Source organism: Grus americana, chromosome 6 (assembly GCF_028858705.1).
Source record: "Grus americana isolate bGruAme1 chromosome 6, bGruAme1.mat, whole genome shotgun sequence".
In the NCBI taxonomy this organism is placed as follows: Eukaryota; Metazoa; Chordata; class Aves; order Gruiformes; family Gruidae; genus Grus; species Grus americana.
This window is the reverse complement of record NC_072857.1, coordinates 6,504,920-6,527,391: the sequence shown is the minus strand read 5'-3', so window position 1 is coordinate 6,527,391 and position 22,472 is coordinate 6,504,920. Positions and strand designations below refer to the sequence as shown.

The following is a 22,472-nucleotide window of genomic DNA, read 5'->3' as shown; positions in this document are numbered from 1 at the left end:
CCATAATTTGTGGCTCCTCTCACCGAAGCCCCTGGTGCAGTCTGCTCTTCCAGTGATTCCACTGGATTAGTGTGGGTAAGTGATACTCATGCAAGGTATGTTGTGGCCATATATTTTTTTAGGCAAATACTTTAAATTATAACAAATGTTGCACATTTGCAGCCCATTTTCATGGCTCTTGGGGGCTATGTGGATCTGACTAATATTGCCTCACTGCTCCACTCTAAAACTACATTATTCTGCTACCTGTGATCTTTCCTTGAATATTTATATTGTAAGCTCTGCAAAGAAATTTCCTTTATGTGATGCGGTTGGGTAGTGTCTAGCATAAACAAGCTGAGAGCAGATTGCCGTACTGCGGAGAGTAAGTAACAATATTGGCTCTCTGCTACGTCTCCGAGAAAATTCCGGCGATATTTGTTTTGTTTTGTTTTACAGTTGGTTAAACTAACACTTTAACCAGCTTCTTCCCTGCATCTTGTTTTTGGGTACATTTTGCTGCAGGCGCTCTTATGGCTTCAGACAGATATTTTTGTAGCAACTTCATTAATAATTCAGAAATATTAAATGCGCATTTTTAAAGAACAACAACGAGAGTACTCAAATACCCACGTACTGTTATTTTTCTCCCTCCGTAGGACTTTAGGATTTTGACGTGTGGCGATGCCTCCGTGCTTTTGACGGTCAGCTGGGGTCTGCTCTCCCGAAAATGGCCATTGCAGGTGTCCAGCACCACGGTGTCACCCCCTTCTCGCACAGCTACGCCGCAATTGCAGGCGGTGGCGGAGCGGAGACCTCCGCAGTCCCACTGCCGAACGTGCACTTCAAATGCCCGTGACGCGCTCCGGCACAAGAGGAAGGTGCCGATTTTATAGTTATCGTAGCGCCTAAACAGCAACCAAGGAAAAAAGAGGATTTAGAGACCCGGAGCATCCAGCTGTGACGGCCACGTGTTGGTACTCAGAGAACAGCGCTCCTTAATTAGGCCAGCGTGGCAGCTGGCCTTGAAGGAGGGAAAAATCAACACGCGGGGAAACGTTTCCCCGGCATCGTAAGCAAGGGAACGCCGTCGCGGTTATTAGCTGGAAGTGCATAAGAATTCATGTGAAAAGCGGGCAGCTGTCTCCCAGCCGCTGCTATGGCAACGGGCATGGATAAAAAGGATATACATTTGATAAAAAAGCAAATGGGAAAAAGTGCCTGCCTCCAGGCCTTAATAAATATGTTTTGGTTCCAAGCGGATGCTTTACAGCGTGGTATTCTTCAAAGGAAAATCAGTGCTCAAATAACCTCTTCTGTGACTAATCACTAACTTTTACAAGGCTGGCTGTGGCTAGGTGAATACTTCACGTGAAAAACAGGGATTCTACTGACAACCTGTTAAAATGAAGTTGGTTCCTCCCCCCAACAACTTCCCTGTAAGCACGACTTTCTCTCTAACTGGATTGGCAATCAGCAGAGTGCAGTGTGTTGAACAATTTGGGACTTCCATTCTTTGTACAAAAAGTCCTCGCTCCACGTGAGTGAGGCCATGGGCAGAACAATTTTATTAACTTTGCAAGCGTCTCCCCTCTGCAGGAGCCAGGTAAAGCTCCTCCCGCCTGCAGCCCTTTGGGTTTCCACAACAGGGACCTGCGAGAGGATCCTCCTCTGCTTGCTCTTTCTTTTCTCACTCCATAAGCTTGTCCCATTCTCACTCTATTTTAGGTACAAATGTAAAGAAAACGGTAGCTGTATACTTCTGGATTTTTCTCCTCACAAGCCAACAGCTGCCATCTTTAAAAACGATGGATTGTTCTACTTCCTTTTAAGGCACAGCGTTTGTAAGCAATTAAGTACGATGGAAACTAATCTATAAGCTTACAATAATAAGTGTTATTCTTTTCTACAATAAAAAAGAAAATATAAAAAGGAATTTATAAAATAACTAAACTAAATAACAGGACTTTTTTAAGCACTGTCATACAAATATCAATATTATTTTCAGTCTGTTAATGTTTTCTATACAGAGGAACAAATGGCTAAAGAACCAAGATTTTTTTCAGCATGTATATATCTGCATTTTATTACCCTTTAGAATAAAAGCCATAGAAAACTATGTAGCTTAAAACACAGAAAGAATTTAAACTCCAATTGCTTTTCTCTGCTAGAAAACACATTTGACTTTATCTTTCATCTTGAAAAACTTAGTGAAGTTGGCCATAAAATGATAAGATTTTGAATGGTTCTGTCTCATCTTGTTTTCTAATCAAGTACATAAATCCTAAGCACACTGCACACATGCTGTTGCTAAGATTGATTAGAACTAAGGATAGCATAAAAAATAGATAATCTCTTTTAACATCAAGTACTAGCTCCATTTGGACATAGTATCACAGAATCATAGAATGGCCTGGGCTGGAAAGGACCTAGATCTTCTAGTTCCAACCCCCCTGCCATGGCCATTCCCCCCTGTCCTGTCACTCCGTGCCCTTGTAAACAGTCTTTCTTGTAGGCCCCTCTAGATACTGGAAGGCTGTCATAAAGTGTTGCTGGAGCCTTCTCTTCTCTAGGCTGAACAACCCCAACTCTCTCAGCCTGTCTTCACAGGAGAGGTGCTCCAGCCCTCTGATCAGCTGCATGGCCTCCTCTGGACTTGCTCCAACAGGACCATGTCTGTCTTGTCCTGGGCCCCCAGAGCTGGACACAGTACTCCAGGTGGGGTCTCACAAGAGCCGAGTAGAGGGGCAGGATCACCTCCCTCGACCTGCTGGTTGCACCTCTTTTGATGCAGCCCAGGACACGGTTGGCTTTCTGGGCTGCTAGTGCACATTGCTGGCTCATGTTGAGCTTCTCGCCCCCCGACAACTCCAAAGAGACAAGGATGTCATGCAGGACAGTGTAAAATGGTTTGCACAAGTCCAGGCAGATGACATCAGTTGCTCTTCCCTTATCCACCAAGTCTGTAACTCCACCATAGAAGGCCACCAGATTTGTCAGTCATGATTTGCCCTTAGTGAAATCATGTTAGCTGTCACCAGTCACCTCCTTATTTTCCATGTGCTTTAGCACAGTTTCCAGGAGGGTCTGCTCCATGATCTTGCCCGACACAGAGGTGGGACTGACCAGCCAGTAGTTCCCCGGGCCTTCCTTTTTTTTTCCCTTTTTAAAAATGGGGGTTATGTTTCCTCTTTTCCAGTCAGTGGGAACTTCACCAGACTGCAATGACTTAAATGGATGGAGAGTGGCTTAGCAACTTTATTCGCCAGTTCCATCAGGACCTGTGGATGTATCTCATCAGGTCCCATGGACTTGTGCACCTTCGTGTTCCTTAGATGTTCTTGAATCTGATCTTTTCCTACAGTGGGCGATTCGTCATTCTTCCAGTCCCTGCCTTTCCCTCTGTGACTTGGGTAGTGTGGTTAGAGCACTTGCTGGTGAAGACTGAGACAAAAAAGTCATTGAGTACCTCAGCCTTCTCCATATGCTGGGTAACCAGGTCTCCTGTATCCTTCCAGAAAGGGCCCACATTTTTCTTAGTCTTCTTTTTATTACTGATGTACCTATAGAAGCTTTTCTTGTTGCCCTGGACATCCCTGGCCAGATTTAATTCTATCGGGGCTTTTGCTTTCCTAACCTGATCCCTGGCTGCTCGGACAATTTCTCCTAGGCTACCTGCCCTTGCTTCCAGCCTCTGTGTCTCTCTTCACAGGAGAGATAGAGGAGACAGGATATTTTATGAGAATCACATTCCACAGATTCCTTCAATGGGGGAGCTTAGAAGGAAAGATATTTAGAGAGCTTGATGGAAAATAATGCACCAGAATGGCTGTACCCAGACTAATCAGCTGTAGCTGGTAAATAAGACTGTATTAGCATATGCATATATATCATTGCAGTTACGGGAGCTATTTACTGCTTAATAAGCATTGACAGCGGACCCAATCCAACTCTCCTGGAAGTCACTTAGAGTCCTTCAATTAAGTCATGGCATAGATTGCATAGCACATAACAAATCTGCAATGTGTCTAAATTGAAGCTTTCAGCTGCCTTTGAATTACTTGAATGGATAATTGAATGTAGTCAGGTAAACTTTTGTGATGTTTATACAACTGTAATTGTGGTAATGATTCTTTGGAAAACATTTGAGAAATTGCTTGTGGCACTAAAAGCATGAAGTAGGGTTACTGGAGCTCTTGCACAAGGGAGCTCTGCGTGTTCTTTGTGAACCAGGCACCACTGCTTGCGTCTAAATTGCCTTCCACAGTGCACTTCTCCATCCTGATGCCCTAATAGTCTGTAGCAATGGATGTACTGGGTGGAAAGTTTCTCCCTCCCCATCTATGTGTTTGGGTTGTTTTTCAATGAGTGCATCAAGTTCTTGTCCCATCATGAAGTCACGGGTCAAGTTGTGCGCTTAATCAAGGAATCATAAAATGCTACCAGTAGCATTAGATTAACTAACACAATACACTTAGTATTCACCAAGCTACACTTCATCTTTTTATTAATTCAGGTATTATTGTGGCTGCTCCTAAAGTTTTTCCACCACAGTTTTGCCACTAAATAATTTAATTTGTTGACATGTCCCTCCAGGCTCCCTCTTTCCTTGCTAGCGAGAACTCTTTTGAGCTAGTTGTGACCCTAGAAGTGCCGGGTGATGCTGGAGGATGTCCTCTGGTTTCAGAGCGCTCATCACTGGGGACTGGCTGTGCTGTTCTCAGGGAGCAAAGCTGTTGGGTTATGCTCAGCACCCACTGGATGCCTGAGGACATATAAACTTCTTCTACAGACCATCAAAAAGAACAGAAAGAACAGCACCTCTGGGAGGGCTGCTCATGCCCAGGACTTGGTTGTGGCTACTATGATGAATGCCATTATAACCCACCACAAACGCTAAGCTGTGCAAGCTGAGGGATTTTGTCATTGTGCAGGAAATGATGTCATTTCCCCTGGAATAATACTGATGGATAGACTAGCATAAATGTTTAGGAAGTCTCAAGTATATTTTTTCTAAGTTAAAATGTAAAATAACATGAATGATATATATAGTTCACCAATCAACAAGTATTTCCCGTTTCATATTTTGCCTTAAAAGGATTTTCTGCATATTTAGTTTTAAGCTAGTTCTTCATATTTAAAGATCTACAATTTATGACATGAAAAGCTTTTATATTTATAATGTGCCATAACTAGTAATGAGGGCTATACTTTTGCTTTACCAGGCTTTCACGTTTGTTTAATTTAGAAGGTACTTTGCTATAAAAGGAAGTGCTCTCTCTGGATTTTAGCTAGTACAATTAATGCTATTTCACATCTATGCTCCAACATACACAAATTGATTGTGCTTACACTGTAAAATATGACACATTCTGCTTTGATTTTCAGCCACTTCCTTTGGTCAAAAAAATGAAAAGATTACAAGATAAATATTTCTACAGAAATATATTAGCAAGAGGCATGCCAAAGGGGAGTGTTATCATTAGAAGTCAGGTATTTCAGTTATCTGATGAATAGCTAACCACCTCAGATGTAATGTGAGCCCAGTATGTCAGAATAAAAATAATTGAAAATATCACTATAGAAGTTACAAAATGAAGTATTATTGTGACATCCTACAAATCAACCTATACATTGGAAGTGACTGTATGAAAATTTTACTATCGAAGAAGAAATATCTTCCAGTCTTTTGATTTTCATGCCATTTTTCAATTTTCCAACAAATCTGCCAAAGAAATTATTAGAATCAATATTTTAAAATTAAGTTAAATTTTGATGAGTTTTGCTTTTCATTTAAATTTCGGAAATGAAAAAAGTTACAAATTCCATTTTTGTGTCTGTTCTCATCCTTGCTTTTCGCCATTGTGCATTTTTCCTTCTCTTTGCCATTGCTAACGGGGAAGTAAAAAAAGGTAAGCATCTCTGTGAAAGGCAGGAGTATGTTTACGTGCATGCCCATTTGCGTAGAAAACACTCCTACCATTTTGCTGCTGGCAATGTTCCCCATCTTCAGACCTTCCCTTGCTTTTCATGTGACAGCCCTTCAGCGAGCCACCCCCAGGACGTGTGTGGGTGGAAAGGGTGCAAAGAGACAACTGATCACCACCCATCCACAGCAGCTCAGCCTACGATGTTTTGATCTTAGGGTCTGCTGTCTCCCAGTAAGCTAACCTACAGGCTTTGTGGTGGAACAGATGGATTTCCTTGGGTTATATTCTTTGATGGATGCTCTGCTGTTGATGTCAGAAGCAGTTTTGATAGTTTATTGAGCTTTATTTGCTGCCATCTTTGTAACCATATAGAGATGGGTGAAGATTACTATTTCCTTCAGTTCTCTTCGACTAATTTTGACTGTTTCTTTTCTTTCCTGTGTAATGTTCTCACCTGAGCCTGTGTCTACAGATCCCTTATAGCTGATGTAGCTCCTGAGGCCCAAGACCTGATGTTCCACTCATCCTGTCAACCTATTACTTCATAGTCCCTAGAAGTTTCTCTTAGCTTTTTGTCTTCTCTTGCTTCGCTGTGTACAATCTGCAGATTTTGGTATTTTTTTATTCTTGAGCGACACTCATGTAGTATCTTAATTGAGCCCACAAGCTTTTTGTACAATTCTTCCACTCATGATACCTAACGCACACCTCATTTCCAACACAATTTCCCACCACATACCTCTCATGACCAAAGGGGAATGCTTCAGTTCCATACCTCTATATCAGCCTTTCTCTTTAGGTTACAGGTTTGTATCAGGACAGAAGCAGGAATTGCATTTCCCACTCCTTAGATACAGAGCTTTAAAATCGTTTGCTAATGTGTTAACATTTTTTGGATAGACGGACAGAGAAGTTGCTTAACTGATGTGTAATAGGGTGGCATAATCATTACAATAATTGAAAGAGAAATTATTTACAATAATAAATGGGAATATAAGTAGGAGTAATGGAACTGTGAAATGATGGGTAAGAAACTTGGCTGAATATCAAGGAGTGATATATCTTAGTGAAATAACCGAGTTACTGAGATGGCAGAAGCCCCATCAACTTGGCTCATTTAAAGCTACACTGGACAGAGCAGTAATGAGCGTCCATCCACAAGGAAGAAACGTGCAGTTATCGAGGGGCCAAGCTAATCCTGGGATTTTTTTGTTTCAAGGCTGTGTGACTCTAAGGCAGGGTGCCACAGAAGGACGGGCTTTTCCAAACTCCCTGTGCTCAAATGGAATTGTAAATTGCTTAGAAGCATTTCTGTGTGCTATCAATAACAGGGTTGCAAAATGAGTTATTAAAATAAAATGCTTTATTTTATTTTAGACCTTTTTTTCCCATGGAAGCTATGTGAAAATGTACTATGTGGCTGAGAGCATTCCCCCACTCCAAGAGGCACTTTTCAGTAATTTATGACTTCCTAAACACAACAACCTGGCAAATCACTGTCCATTCGTAGCCCTAAATCAGAAGGGAATATTTTAGAATGTAAATATACAGAAGGTTTTGAAATAATATTCTAATCTAGTTGAAATAATTGCAGATACCATGAGGCATGGGAATATCTTTGCACCTCTTGTAGCTCTTCTGCAGCTTCTACATGTTGAGCAACCAACCTTGCAGGAAACATGTGCCTGCCCACATTATAAATGGTATTTGGCAAAGCAGGAGGGAAACTGGAAAGCCCTTGATGTGCAGAGCTAATCCCCTCGCTGAGACTACCCGGTTTAGGGGACATCTTCATTTGGGGCAAATGTATAACCTTTAATGGAGGCACTGCCTTTCTCCCTCTCATTTCCTTGGCAGATTTCTCCAGCTTTGACATAATTTCAGATGCTACCTCCAGAGCATGCTGCATTGAAATGGGGACATTAGGATATAAAAATCAGAATATCATGCCTGCCAGGCCCCTGTGGACACTGTGCGCCTAAAGTCATTATCTGTGCCATTAGGAGGTTAACGGCAGAATGACAAACCTGGAATGTGATCTGAAATATTAGCAACTTTGGATCAAACATGCCAGATGCAAACTTCAGAAACTTTCTGTTATGTTAAAGAGCTGGGGTAAATAGACTCATGAATGGTTAGGGAAGCTAACTGAAGAAAAGATCTCTACAGTACAGGTTATCAAACACAAAGATACCAGCTTTGGTGGACTAAGTCTTTAAGCAACTTATCGCTGGATAATATAGGAGGACATATGGACAATACAGGAGGACATATAATTTTATTTTTGCACTCTTTCCCTGATATTTGCCACTTACCATTTCTGGACTTCTTTTATCTGAGACAGTATGGCCATCTTTATGGGTTTTTTGGTTGTGATTATGACTGTCAACTCCATGAGAAATGCAGCTGTGAGTAAACCAGCTCTGGAAGTAGATAGAAGAAGGCAAGAGCATCCTTGAGCTCTTGCATCAGGTGTTACTAAACTGCTGGGAAGGACCAGGCTGTCCCCACGTGCCGTGCTGCTACAGGGACGTAATGCCTCACTTGGGTGGAACTGGGATGTACCAACATGATGCCACGTGGTGTGGTCACCCTCTCAAAGTCAATAATGATGGTTCTGTTTGAAGAACATTTTGGAGTCTGACCTTTGTCTTCTAAAAGTTATTCAGACTCAAAACCATTGCCACTTCAAATTTAATCCATTTCTAGTCCTTTTGTTAAAAGGAGCATAAGCAGCTGGAAGGGAACCATGTATATTATTGAAGCACTACATTAATCACTATAAGAAAACTAGTACAACGCTCTTTCGATATACTAAAGTAAAACCAAATGCATGCTACATCCAGAAACTGAAAACTGCAGTAATTGAGCCAAATTATTTCAAAATAGAATACTCACCATCCATCAAATGTGATAATGTGTGGATCAGTGAAAGAGTAGCAGTTCCCTGTTGGGAGGTCTCGAACTGTGACCTAGTTAAAATGAAATGTGTAATGAATACAGTCTACACAGCAGTTTTTCTTCATTACTGTTCCTCGCACAACATTAGGGGCAGGATTCATGTGTCAAGTACAAACTAAAATCTGACTTCTAAAACATGATTGCGAGTGGGTACAAAATAGGCTTCGCTTTCAAACAACGGAGTTTAATCACATGCAATAAGGGAGTTCAAAGTGCTCCTATTCCACCTGATGTAATGCACTGTCTTTCTTTATCTGGGAAAAAGCAAAGCTTTTTTTTTTATTAAACTTTTTTGCTAAGAAGTAGATCATTCACAGAAATTACCAAGAGAGTAGAGTGCTCATTAAATTGTACTAATTTTAATGCCTGAAGTATGGTGTAAGGTATGCTATAATTAAGTAGCATTAGCATATTTTAGTAGTAGTCACTGCCTGTCCCTCAATTTGACCTTAAATTCCCTGATACAGCATGTGAATGGCTGATTTATATATTTGATGTGCAGGTTATTGATCGGGTACTGGTGACAAGGGCCCAAATCAGGCTGCTGGAGCTGTCTGCTTTTGGCATGTGAATAAAAGAGGAAAGATCTGCTACAGAAACAGAGATCTTTGGTTGCATCAGCTCTTGGTTACTTGGGCACAAGCTGGGTTACAGACAAGGTCTGAGAGTCCTGGAGCCCTGCAAGGAGCAGATATGTCTGCAAAAACCAGAAGTAGGGCAACTCCCTTCGATGCTGCAGTACCTGAATCTCGGGCAGCGCTGGTCCTGCATTGCCACATCTGCTCAAGATGGTGGTTTCTTCGTGGCTGAATACTCTGCCATCCAGTTCTCAGAAATGCAAGACTGGGTTCTGTAGTGGTTTGCAATGTGAAGAGCTCCCAGTCATACCGGTGGCAGTGATGAAGCGTTATGCTTTTCCCATATCCAGCCTGCCAGGCTGATCTCTTGGCCAGGGCTGTTAATTCTTTGCTCGCTATTTGCCCGTGAGAACACCAGAGGTGGAATTCAGTTAGTTCTGCCATGATCCACGGAGTGGGGAAGAACAATGGCCACTATATCCGTATGTGGTCTTTCAGTGACAAAGTAGAATTTAGCTTTTAGGAACATTGGTGAAATTAAATAAATGAATAAGAGGGTGAAGATAGAACCAGACTCCCTGGCAAAATCCCTCACCTGCGACAATACAGCATCTGTGTTTCAAAATGCCCCTTAGTCATTGACCAGAGACACTGCTTAGGCACCCACCACTGGCATCCCAAACTGTTAGAGTGATGGTCTTGAGGAACAAAAACCTGAACACCTCTTTGAACAGTATTTTGGTCTGAGGTCATTTGTATCATTTGTATCTGCAGTGTGATATAAAGAAGTGTCTCGGACTTTTCCCATTTTCTCCACGGTCGCAACCTTCCTATGTAAAACCTATGCACAAACAAATCCACCTGGCCCTTTCTGCTCTGCTCTCTTCTTGCGTGATACCAGCAGAGGATGCAAGCCCTAGTTGTAGGCAGTCCTAGTTTGCTGAAAAAATATGCTTTGTCAGGTGTCTGAATGTGTCAGGATGTTCTGCCCACCATTTCCATTCCATTTTCAGATAAATCAAAAATATTTGAACAAGTCTGAAGGACTAAAGACTATGTGGATTTTAATACATGGATTTTTCCTTGATATATAGATGGAACTGTGTTACATTAACACCTCTAATTAACCACAAAGCAGCAATGGGGAAATGGGGGGGGAGGGAAGGTAATGTCTATTATGTTTCCATAGATCAAGTTTTAACTTAGATGGAATTTATTATTAAAAATGATTAATTCCATTTCACACTTGCTACATTTTCAAATTTCAATGGAAGCATTTTTAACTTCAAGAAAAAATACAGGTACGTGTGTGCACTACACTGAATTAGCTGCAATTTCTGATTTACGAATATTAAAAAGTTTAAAAGAAGCCTGTGCTGGAGAGGAAAGGATATAGTCCTATGCTAGGCATTTTACCTTTGAAGACAAAAATTCTGGTCCAGTTTAATCTCATTCTCTCATGAGCAAGTCCACAAAAATCAGAGCAGTGAAATTATAGATTTCATTGGAGGTTTGTTTTCGGTTACTGAAAATACACCAGCCTGGATATGCCACTGCTCCGAGAACTTTAGCTGAGTCAAACCCGTGTTCTGGTTTATTCTCTCAGGCGGTGGGATTATGGCTCTCAACCCTCCCAGCCGAGGCCCTGAAACAACTTCGCAGAAGACGGGCCAGTCCCTGCTCGCCACGCTGCTTTCTAGGCAGGGAACGCATGGCTTGCCTCCCTGATTGATTCTTATTGGTTTTATTTCGGACATTTTGTACAGGGATAAATGAGGGGACGGAGCAGCTGGTGTGTCGTCGGAGGTGTCCTGGTGATTCCTGGCACAGTCACAAATTGAACACGGCACTGCTGAGTCCTGGTCCTCCTTTCTCATGACTGAGGCACTGCTTTTCCTCTGCTTTTTCAGAAACTGTTCTCCAAACCCTCAGTTTTCCCTCACCTGCCGTCTCGAAAAGGTGCTAATTCCCTAGCCCGGGTTCTCCCTCTCTCCTCCTCCAGCACACACAAGCACGCCTGGTTACATCTGTAATCCAGCTGTTGGCCTTACTGACGTGCTAACGAATAATCAAACCTGAATCTGTTAAAGCACAAGCCTTTACATGTTCATTTTCCTGGTGCCTAAAGAGTCTGTTTTGGTTTACTCTGCTGACAGCAGTCCCCAAATGTTTATATGCTTAAGGTTTATCATCATCTCATTTTCTTCAATACTAAACTTCCCATGTAAATTTGTCACATTTTCCAAATGATTTTAGGACCCGACCTTCACATCCTTGGGTGTGTAAGCCCTCCAAAGCAAATCCCTCTGTCCGACTGGCTCCGCTCTGATGCGGCTGACGCGGTTCCCATCCTGAGCGAAGTCTGTCACGGCTGTCACTGTCAGCACGGCTGCTGCACAGCTGCTTTCCGAGCAGGGCGCCCGCAGCAGATCCACCTGGCACGCCGAAAGGGCGATGTTTGGGGGCCCCAGTAATTGGCTATCTAAAACGAACATGAAGACCGAGTTTGACAAGAGTTATCCAAACAGTTGCCCGTACCGTGTTTACCGTCCAACACAAATGTTTCACATTCCAGGACACACATGCCGTGAAACCAGATGGGGTTTCCATGAAGACAGTTGCGACTGACTCAGTCTGGCATCCCTCTGCACAGTTTACCATTTTACTGTGCTTTTTTTCTTTTTTTCTTTTCTTTTTTTTTTTTTTTTTCCCCTGCAGTAGGCAGTTTACTAAAACTCAGTGGTGCTTTTCTTTCCACAGGTGCTAATATTTCTGGAATGACAGTCTTATCTTTATGGGTCCATGCCCAGGGAATGAAGACAAGTAGTTCTCATGACAAAGAAAGAGATGAGCCTGTGTTTCTGGAAAACATTTATCTTTCACTAGCTTTATTATAAAGAGGTATCTGCTGGGAGTTAATTTAAAATAAACAGAATTTTTGATCTGGAAAGGGCGGGTTCTCAAGTCAGTTTTTAGTGAACTTTGGATCTCCGACAGGAAGGCAAATGCAGCAGATTTGAATTTGTATTTTTGGCTTAGCTAGATTATAGTACTTTACTTTCTAATCTGTAAAATGATGGTGGTTTTATTTCTGTTGTTCACAGGGGCATTGTGAGGATAAATTCACTAAAAGAACGTGGAAAAGCAGTAAGCTATGGTGGTACTGGCTATGTAAGTACCTGTGACGGGCAGGGAAGCGATGGGTGGTGACAAAATAAAAATGGCAGCAGCAACCCACGTCATTCTTGCAGTTCTGTCTCTGCGTATCATATCTTTCCTAAAGGGGCCTCTTCCAGCAGCAAGACTGGTAGTGTCCATTTCTCTTGGGTCCTGACCCTTCATGCTGAGGTCTCAGGTAAAGGACAAACGTGGATTTTAATTTCCGTAGATGTGTTTTTATTTGCAAACACTGAATTATCATAGCATTTGGTTCTGAGCCATCTGGTCTGCATTTTACATAGTGCTCCTCAAGAAGTCACCCAACCCATCATGAATCCTTTGGTGGGTGAAAAATAAAATCGTGGCCCTCCTGAAGCCAGTCAGAATCTCACTGCTGATTTCAGGACTGCCAGCGTTCATGCCAAGTATTTAGTTTTCTGTCCCAGACCATTAATTATCAGCTGATAAGAACAAAGTCTGGAAACGGTGGCAATGGAATTAATCTGATATGAAAATCACTTATTTTCATATAATTTTTCCCATTTATAGAATTGCTTAATAATTCATAGGAGATGGCATTCAAGTATTTTAAGATGGTATTTCTAGCATGATCAAATAATCAATGTTTTATTCCTTAAGGAAAATACTCATAAAATACAATTTAAATTAACCCTGTAGAGTTCTATAAGAACTGAACTAAACCCCCCAAAATATTAATAGCATATTACCTCTCATATCAAACCCTTAAAGGCTGCCTCGCATCTTATAGAAAAGTCTTGGCTCATTTTCAAGGTTCTTGATTCAATTAAATTGGAGATTTCCATGAGGAATAGTTATTGCCATTACAGCCCCATGAGCTGTGCTCACAACCCAGAACAAAAGTTTAAAATCAAAGAAAATAATCTTGTCAAAATAGTAATGATAAACTTAACAGAAGCTGAACTCCAGTGGCTCTGCTGTGCCGTGGCATTCATTATGATATTGTCTGAACTTGAGAGATATTTCTGTGCTTGTAATTAGCTTTCTTATCACTTATTCCCTACATAATTAGCACAACATTGTTGTTATATGGATTCAGTCAGACAAGGAGCTTGTCAGTTAATTTATTTGGTATAAACGGATCTCAGCTAAAGTGGTTTTTATTTTCAATTTATAGCATGGTGGCTGACATTACGTTTTTCAGAAGCCCACAGTGTTCCTTCAGATAAACTAACGGACCCTACAGACAATAAAGGCACAAAACAGACATGCAGTTATGCAAACACCCAGCAGCAGATACTCAACGTTAAGTACATATAGATATCTCAGTTGATCATAAATGGCCCAAGTGTCGTCCAAGGAAATAGCCTCGGGATGGAGCAATCAAGTGCTAGAGCTGGTTATTAGCTTAAGCTGCAGAAATGAGTTGATTAAAACTAACACAAATTTTCCACTTTAGTGACAAATTCCTTCAAAGATTAGTTAATTGGTTGAGTTTTGCCTTTGTCCTGGGACCTCCTGGCACCATCAAGCCCATTAACATCTTGAAAATAAAGCTGCTTCTGCAAGTCTTGCTTCGCCTCTTTTTTCCAGGCAAAAGCGCGTTGTGGGACTGGAGAAGACCCTGGCAAGAGGTCAGCCTCAGTCCGATCTATCGAACTCAGCCTCCCCCATTTGAGAGCTCCTGGACCATGCATTCATTGTGAGATTTTGAAGGGCTTTACTGATGCCTAAGAAAATGTGAGTTAAAAAAATAGCCTTGACTGTTCGTGTGACAATTCTCATTTGATCCCCATAAATGGTAGGTGTCTAAGTTGCTTGGAGTCTGTGGGGATGTCCCATCACACACCAGCCTGTGTTCTTAGCTACCTCAATATCTAACAAAATCTGTTCTGATGAGTTCAGCGGATGTTTGCCTGATGGACCGGCAGAGACTCTAAGCCAAGAGCAATATGTAGAACAGAGCAGCACTAAGCCGTGGAGAAATGCAAAGTACTCCACGTACAAGAGCCAACACAGCTGCTGGAACCATAAGGTGCCGTTCAGTTTAAGATCACTGTGTTATGATACCAATTGAATTATTTTTTTCTTCTGTCTAAGCACATAGCTGATGATGGGGAGAGAATGGAGAGGGATTTAGAAAGGGAAAAATATCAGGAACTATCTGGGTTTTGCCAACGCTTTTGTTTGTGCTGGCTGCAGGTACAGGTATCTCTAAACATTTTTTTTTTCACTAAGACACTTATGGAAGAGAAATAAATGCCTTGTTAGAAAAAGGATAGAGTGTTTTGTTTAGTGCAAATGGAAAGTAAATATCCATATGCCTCCCTTGGTTCAGCATGATATTCCACCAGATTAACCTGAGGAAAGTATTTACTGATTAAAAGGGCAAGAATTTTTTAAGTGTCATTGTCAATGCTTTCAAGTAAAAAAATACCTTTAGAAAGAGAATAATATATAAGCATAAGATTGATTTTTTTTTCTTCCATATTAGGGTAGACAAAAATTGTAAGCCAGCAGAAGAAAGAAAAAAGGCTTCAGTACAGATTTACTGAATAATAAATCTGCAGGTGAGCTTCTTATTGATAATTAATGAAATTATTCTAGCTAAGGCCATTGCTGCTTCAAAAACTTAAAATGGAATTTTATACTCCTGGAATTTAAAATAAATTCTTCTACTCATTTCATCCGTAAATCTCAATGGGCTACCATTCAGGTTATTGCTAGTCAGATTTTTTTTTTTTTTCTCAAAAACCTGAGCGATATTTTCATCTATTTTATTTTGCAAACAAATATATGGCCTAGTTTGTTGATTTTATGGCTTCTGCCCTTTGTTGTTATTTAAGTGTTATAATTTCTATTGGAATTTGTTGTGACATAAATACAGGAAAAAGAAATCACATTGATTTGATGCGGATACATAAAACTCTTACCCAAATCCTCAGTACTTAGCTGTAAAGTAATTTTACAGGAATCCTCGTGCCCAGGACAGGCAATGGGTACTGTGCTCAGAACAGTCAAAACATGCTCTTTGCCATCCTCTGCAATTTGTAACGATTCTGGTAAAAACTGGAAATAAGAAAATAATTTTTAGATCATTTTGACAGATTAATTAGGCAATACTATATTTATGAATTTTTGAGTGGTTTTAATCAATTATGAAAAGATATAATTGCTTGTGAAATAATAATAATCTTCATAATAATCCTCATAATAATAACAACAATCTTCACAATAATGATCTTCAACTTTATAAGGTAAAATTGTTGTTAAAATACTTTAAAATTCTTGGCAATTAAGAAAATGTTTGCAGTTGTTATATATAGTGTCTAGTTGCTTCTCATCTAATCTCAAAACAGGTTTTTATTAAGCCTGAATATAGCGTGATACCACAGAATTTCTTCATTTTCAATATCCCTGGTTAAAAGGAGCTCCTTTTCCAGTGCACCAGGAGAAATACCAGCAATATTCACTGTCTAAAGAACGGCATGACCTCATGGTCACGGATTCTGTTTGTACTCTGCCCCAGGTGCAAAGTAAATGCAATTTTTTGCCCGATTCTTCTTCCCTGCTATGGCAGGAAGAAGGATTTCTCTGTACACAATATATTACAGCTTCGGTGGCTCGTGGGCTGGGGAGAGAGCTTGGGTTGTGACATTTCTGCCTGTCTCTTCTCCTGGGGCTAGTCAGAAATGGGAATTTCCATGCCCTGGGAAATTCTGACATTTCCAAAAAATTTTACATTGTTCTTCAAACGTCACACAGAATGGGTTGCCAGATTTTTCAAACACCATTCATGGAGGCATGAAACTTAGATACTCAGGAGAGCTCAAATTCTCCTGGACTGCCAGACTCAGTCTAATCCTTGAGTACCATTAGACCTGGTTTTTGCACTCAGTGTGAATTTATCTCCAGCAATTTGCTTTCTGTAGTGCCTGACCATAAGATGATGGATAAAAATTAGTTTTTCTTTTCACTTTCTTCTGGTTTAGGCACGACAAAATTCTGCATCCTTGTCTTCCCATGATACATAACCACCAGAGTACTTTGGGGTGTATTTACTAGAAGATGTAGTTTTGCACATTCTTTATGGTGCATTAGTGTCACCACCTGCACACGGTGCTGATGGGTGCTTGAGGGCGTTTTACAAACAGACTGAAAGCCATAGAATTTATTAAGACATTTTCTCAAAGTGAACATAAAAGCAGCACTGGTTATGATGATCAAGGTTTATGTTTCTCTGTCTTGTTTTTCAGAGCATGTCAAATAATGGATAAATATTCCCCAGGGATATGCCAAGTCAGTAAACCAGGGCCATCGGCATTACCTTAATCCCGGCATAGAAACCTTTGCTCTCTTCCGGCAATGACTGCTGCTCAGGAGCATCCCTCGTAAAAGCGGTGACAGTACAAAAGACCTGTAATAAATAAACAGCATATGCTATAGCTTTTCTTGAAGAAAATTCATACAATTATGCAGCTTCCTGTGGATCAGAGTTGTGAAGATTTTTTTCTACTGTTGAATCATATTTTTGGGGTTTAGGCTTTAAAAATGTTTATGCATAAATCTTGAGATTTGGAAGAATTTTTGATGCATTTAATAAGCAGAGAAACATGTCTGTCTCAACAATTAATAACACTGAATGCTTACAGTGTGTTTTCTTCTGCAGTTTTTCAAGCACCTTGGTTAGTGATATTAAGTAATTTTAATTAGGGAAAATTACTTTGTTCATAGATGTTACTGTCAGGATTAGGATATTAGCCCTTGGGATCCCAGACTTCGGTCTGTCCACTGGATGAAATATCCTCTCTCTGTGCCATGTTTGTATGCATTTTTATTTTTTTCATTTAAATTAGTTTGACTGTCATCCAGTCTCAGAAACTGCGTCACCAATATTAGAAGCTCCTTTTTTTTTTCTTATTGCATTATAAAAGATGATGCAGATATGCCTACAGGGTTTATATCGTAAAAAACAAATAAATAAATAAAAAATTTCCCCCAAACAAAAACCCCACCAAACACAATGTACCAGGCCACTCATGTTTTATTCCTAGCATAGTCACGCAACCTTTATCTCTGCTGAGCCCGCACACCATCTGCCATCTTAATGTTTCATTGGTTTCAGAAAACCCAAACTGCTAACATCATTTCTAGGATCATAAGATTAAACTACAGAAATTTTCCTTAAAGCAAACGACAATAGGCTCTGAAACTATACCTCTGAATTTTTTTTTTTTGCCTCTTCTCGGAAATGGAGTAACAGATTGTGACATACTAAATCAATTCCAAATAGTCAGATGGCATATTTATAGCTACTGCCTTTTTTAAGCCTCGAGTAACCCATGAGGAGGAATTGGACCGATCTAATTTATTTTCCTTTGTGATAAACTCCTTTGGATGGATTTTCTAGCATCACTCACGGGCTGTGCTGCTCTCGGTACCTCTCACCTGCCGATTCAGGCATGACCCTCATGACCAGTAGCGATGAAACAGGCTCAAACCCAAGATATTCCCAGGTTCAAATGGTCATATGGGCATGAGTTGCATAGCACTCTGGAATATTTCTTTTACCACCCTAAAAATCCCCCTTCATTATCATCAAGTCATGATATTCCTCCAAATGGAAGAATCCTCTTTCTTAATTCATTTGCGTACAACAAAAATGCCCCATCAGCAATACGGCGTCATTTCTACGGCTATGGGAAAGATCACGTGTTCTCTGTGCTCTTCAGCTGGACCATTTCCAATCCAGCTCAGTTCCAACTTTATGTCCCTTTTGAGTGTTTTTTTTACCTTCACAAAGTTTCTCACTTTTGCTGCCAGCTCCAGCCAGTTTGGCCCAGTGAAAATGGTGTTCTTTGTTATGTTAACCTTAAGGTCCTACTGGGTGTACTGGGGGATAGAAGGGCCTCACAGAGATACTTTGCTGTTAAAATTCCTCAGATACTTAGTAGTTAGCTGGTTTGCCTTCAAAGGAGAACAAGTCCTTGTCTCCTCAGGTAATAAGTCCCTGTTATCATTAGATATTTATTATCTCCAAGCATTCCCTAAAGGCTTGTGTTCAGCTTACAAAGTTTTCAAAAAAGTTCTGCTGCTGCAAAGGCAGAAGGCGAGCGTTGATCTTCCTCCTGCTGCTTCTCCTACAGCTGCCACAGGGAGAGCCTGCGAAATCAGGATCTGACAAGGCGGTGACAACAGAGAAAGAGTTCAGATAACGCGTATTCCCCCCAGTGAAAAAAAACCAAACCCAAACCCAAGACAAACCAACCAAAACAATCTCCTTGCAGAGCTCATTGAGCAAATCCAATGCACCTGCATTGCAGATACTATATTTACACTTGCTGGCGCGTTTGCACTTTTGGCTTTGATGCTTTTTACCAAAAGTATTCACAGGGAGACATCCCTCTGAACACGCCATGTGGAGTGTCCCTGCCAAGAAGGGAGCTGTAATGAGAGGCAGCAGGGCCGCGCACCAGGCTGCCTGGTGCCGACGGAGGCATCTCCCGGTGATCTTCCCCAAAGTGACATCCTGGGAAATGTCAGAACCCAGCCTCATTCCCCGCAAGCATTGTATTTTCTCACATATATATTTTAGAAGTATATTTTATTGATAAAGCACTGAACACTAAAATAAAAAAGTACTCCATAATGGTACACTGAGATATTCTTAGACTATCAGTCCATTCCAGTTCTATCTTCAGCACTTCTGGAGATTAGCACAAACTTTGCAAATTCTAAATGTATGGACAGCCGTCATGAATTAAATTTTATTTCTGTCTTTTATATCATTCTTCCCCTTGTAGTGCCTTTACCTTGTTAGGTGCACACTTCACTTCACAATCAGCAGATATGTTCATTGGCTACTGAGCTACAGGTTGACAGTTTGTCACATAATTATTATGATAGTCACTCCGAGAAGGTTTTTTTGCCTTCAGCTAAATACTAGCTCTTTTTCTTCAGTTCAGTAATCAACTTTTTCTTTCTCTTCTTCCCCTCCCCCATCTCAGGATGCAGCCTTTTAAAAGCAAAGAGATAAAAGCATCACTGACAACAGTATGCTGATAGCTGTGACAGGTTAGGCAGTATTTTTCCACAAACTCATTGGATCTGTTAAAAAAAAAAAAATCAAATTATATTTTTTCATCATCCCTTTTAAAGGGACAGAAATGTAAGGGTGCCCTTGGACAGGATGACTGGATTGCTTCTGAGTGTGGGGTGCTCCTTTTCCCCCCATGCACCGGCAGATCTTCCCATAGGATGGAAAAATACTCTTAGGCACAAAATTCTGTTTGAAAAAAGCCCTGGTAGCTAAGAAGTTTTTCCTTTCCTGTGTGTTGGAGCAGATTTCCACCCTTAAGTGGACTCAATCATATTCCTTCCCACTTTGCTGTGAACCCTGTAAGCAGCATATTTAGCTAAAAGCAGAATTCAGTCATTAATTTGTTGGGGGTCAGGTAGCTCTGGGAAACAATTTGGTAGCGTATTTTAATCCTAGGACCTGTCACCATCTCAAGCAAATTTCCTTCTAACAACTTGCACATCAAAATGTGGAGTTTTTCAGAGCTCTCAGAATCCAAAGCTCACTCAAATCAGTTGTTTATACTTAAAACCGCCTCAAGTTTCACCCTTTTCCTTGCCCCTAATTACTTCTGAATGTAGCGCAGGGATCATCTGCGGCAGCTTGAGCATGTAGTGAGAGATGTGGGGCCAAGGGCAGAGACAGAAAAGCTGAAAGGAAGTCATATTCACGTTTGTTGCCATCTTCAAAGGCGGTGTGCGCAGAGGCGGGGGTGCGGAAGGGGATGCTTGCTGGCACCTCCAGCACGGCCATGCCTCCAGTTTCATCAGCCTCTCCCAGCCGTGCTCAGATAAGGGTTTGCATTCCGGAAGGCAAAACAGGAGATATTTGTGATCAAAACCCATCCCTGATCATCTGTCAGGTACCTGTGAAGGCTCCTAGGTTTGACAGATAATTTCAGGAGCTCTCAGAAAGGCCAAACTCAGCCGCATGCTTCTTAAGGCACTGGCAGAACTTGTGCCACCACCTATCTCAACAGCATCCCTGGGGCAACAGCACTTGTCCTCAAAATAGGGAGAGCTGGCAGATGGGAGTACTGGGTTTGGGTCTGTCCATCAAGACTGCTCCTGTGTTTTACCTAAACAGTCACCAGAGAAAATAAGCAAATGCACATGCTGGTTCCTGGCTGCTGTCCCTGCTCCCTTTCCTAGTGCGGCCTGCGTCCTGGGGCTGGGAAGGGCAGGACATGCATGTAGCTCACAGCTGGGAGGACCAGCTTACCCGTTTCCCATCTCTCCAGCAAGCACTTGAGCTGTATTGTAGTGCCAGAGGCCCCACAGTGACAACAGCGATGATTTACAGTTCAAATACTTACTTTTACTGGTAGTGATCTTTCAAAGACTACATACAGCCACGTACATCTGAGGAGAAGTTGAAGGTCTGGTTTAAAAAGAAGATGGAGGCACCTTCCTGACCTGGACAGCCAATCTCCCGAGACATGGGGGAATTCAGAGATGCTGCTCTGGTCAGTAATTTATGTTGGCTGCTCATAGGAAGCTCCCTTCTCAACATAAGGTACCATTGAGGGATACCCACTTCTTCCCATTCACTGGGCAGGCAAGTCCGCGTGCTGCTCGTAAGGTGCAGGTGCCTACGCTGTGGGTGATTAACTCTATTAACTCCAGGACTCGACCCACCCTCCTGCATCACCCATGTCAAAAGGCAGGCTGGGGCTGCAAGGGTAAGAGTCACTCAGCCGCACTCATGGCTTGCAGGTGAAGGGTTGGGCAGGGAATTGATCGCGCCAGGGGAAAGGGGGTCTCGCAATGGCTACGAAGGCCTCCGAGATGCTGTTGTCTGCTGTGTTAAACGCTAATGGGCTGGGGTTAGAGGAGCCTCGAGGAGTCGCTCTTCTGGGAGCTGGGGTGTGTGGGAGGGAGCTGTGGTTTACAGCCTGGATGAAAAGAGCAAAGGATGAGCAGAGCTGAAAGGATGGCATTTCTAGGGAAGCTGGGGGGAAAAAACAATGTAGTTCTAATTAGCTGGAAGAAATGATCTGGCTGTAGGTATTTGCAGAGATGGGTAGTAACAAAGTCTCTGGAAAGGCTTTCCGGAAAGGTAAGCATGAAGGGGAAATCAGGGAGAATCTCACTTCAAGTTAATTAATAAACTAGATCTTAGAGCTTCTGAACACAAATCACTCCCTGCGATGGGCTGTTAGCTGCAGGAGGGAGCCGGTGCAGCAGCGTGACCTGACGCTGCGGGAAGTCCAGCTCTGGCCATGCTGCTATTTGCTACATACAAAGGCGGCAGCTCTTCCCAGTTGCCAAATGGCCGAACAGTGTGTGGAGGCTGACTGTTGTTCATTCATCTGCTAAGGAAAGACATTTTCCCAGGGTAGCAGCAAGGTATCTTATCAGCGGCAGAGTTTCACTCAGCCTCTCTCTGACCCTTTCTGCTTTAAAATCTCTGTTCAAGACTACCCAGAGCTCAGCTTCTGCAGGGATGCTCCTCATTTTCTACCTGAAGATTGAGAGAGAAATTGTAAACTTGGGTGTGACCTACAAATAGGCAGGTTTTCCTATTTCTGTTGTCGATTTTGTCAAGCCCAGTGGTTGGGATGGGATTAGTATTTAAGAAGGAGGAAATTTCACTCCTCTCCTCTTGTCAGTGAAAATTAGTTATTTTATATACTGAGGCACTAATTTACAGTCTATTTGGCTGGGGCATATTCTTCTGCTGTTGCAGAGTGCCATGTGAAATGGTCACTTCTAGCACGGAGCTCGGAAAGGCCAGTTTTACTTAAACATTTTTATTTTACAATGTGCATCATACTTTATGTACAGTGACAATTGCTCCTCACCATAT

The 22,472-nt window shown here is 41.7% G+C and overlaps 1 protein-coding gene across 1 annotated transcript in view; it reads right to left on the bottom strand.

Moving 5' to 3' along the window:
• The window catches only part of LOC129208032 (von Willebrand factor D and EGF domain-containing protein-like), a 184,253-nt gene that overhangs the window by 106,451 nt on the left and 55,330 nt on the right, over positions 1–22,472 (bottom strand). Inside the window, exons 5-9 of the mRNA XM_054830120.1 lie at positions 16,914–17,003; positions 15,520–15,655; positions 11,713–11,930; positions 8,808–8,881; positions 617–887 (exon numbers count right to left, since the gene is read on the bottom strand). Coding sequence (XP_054686095.1) covers positions 617–887; positions 8,808–8,881; positions 11,713–11,930; positions 15,520–15,655; positions 16,914–17,003 — 789 coding nt within the window. The remainder of the gene's footprint in view (positions 1–616; positions 888–8,807; positions 8,882–11,712; positions 11,931–15,519; positions 15,656–16,913; positions 17,004–22,472) is intronic.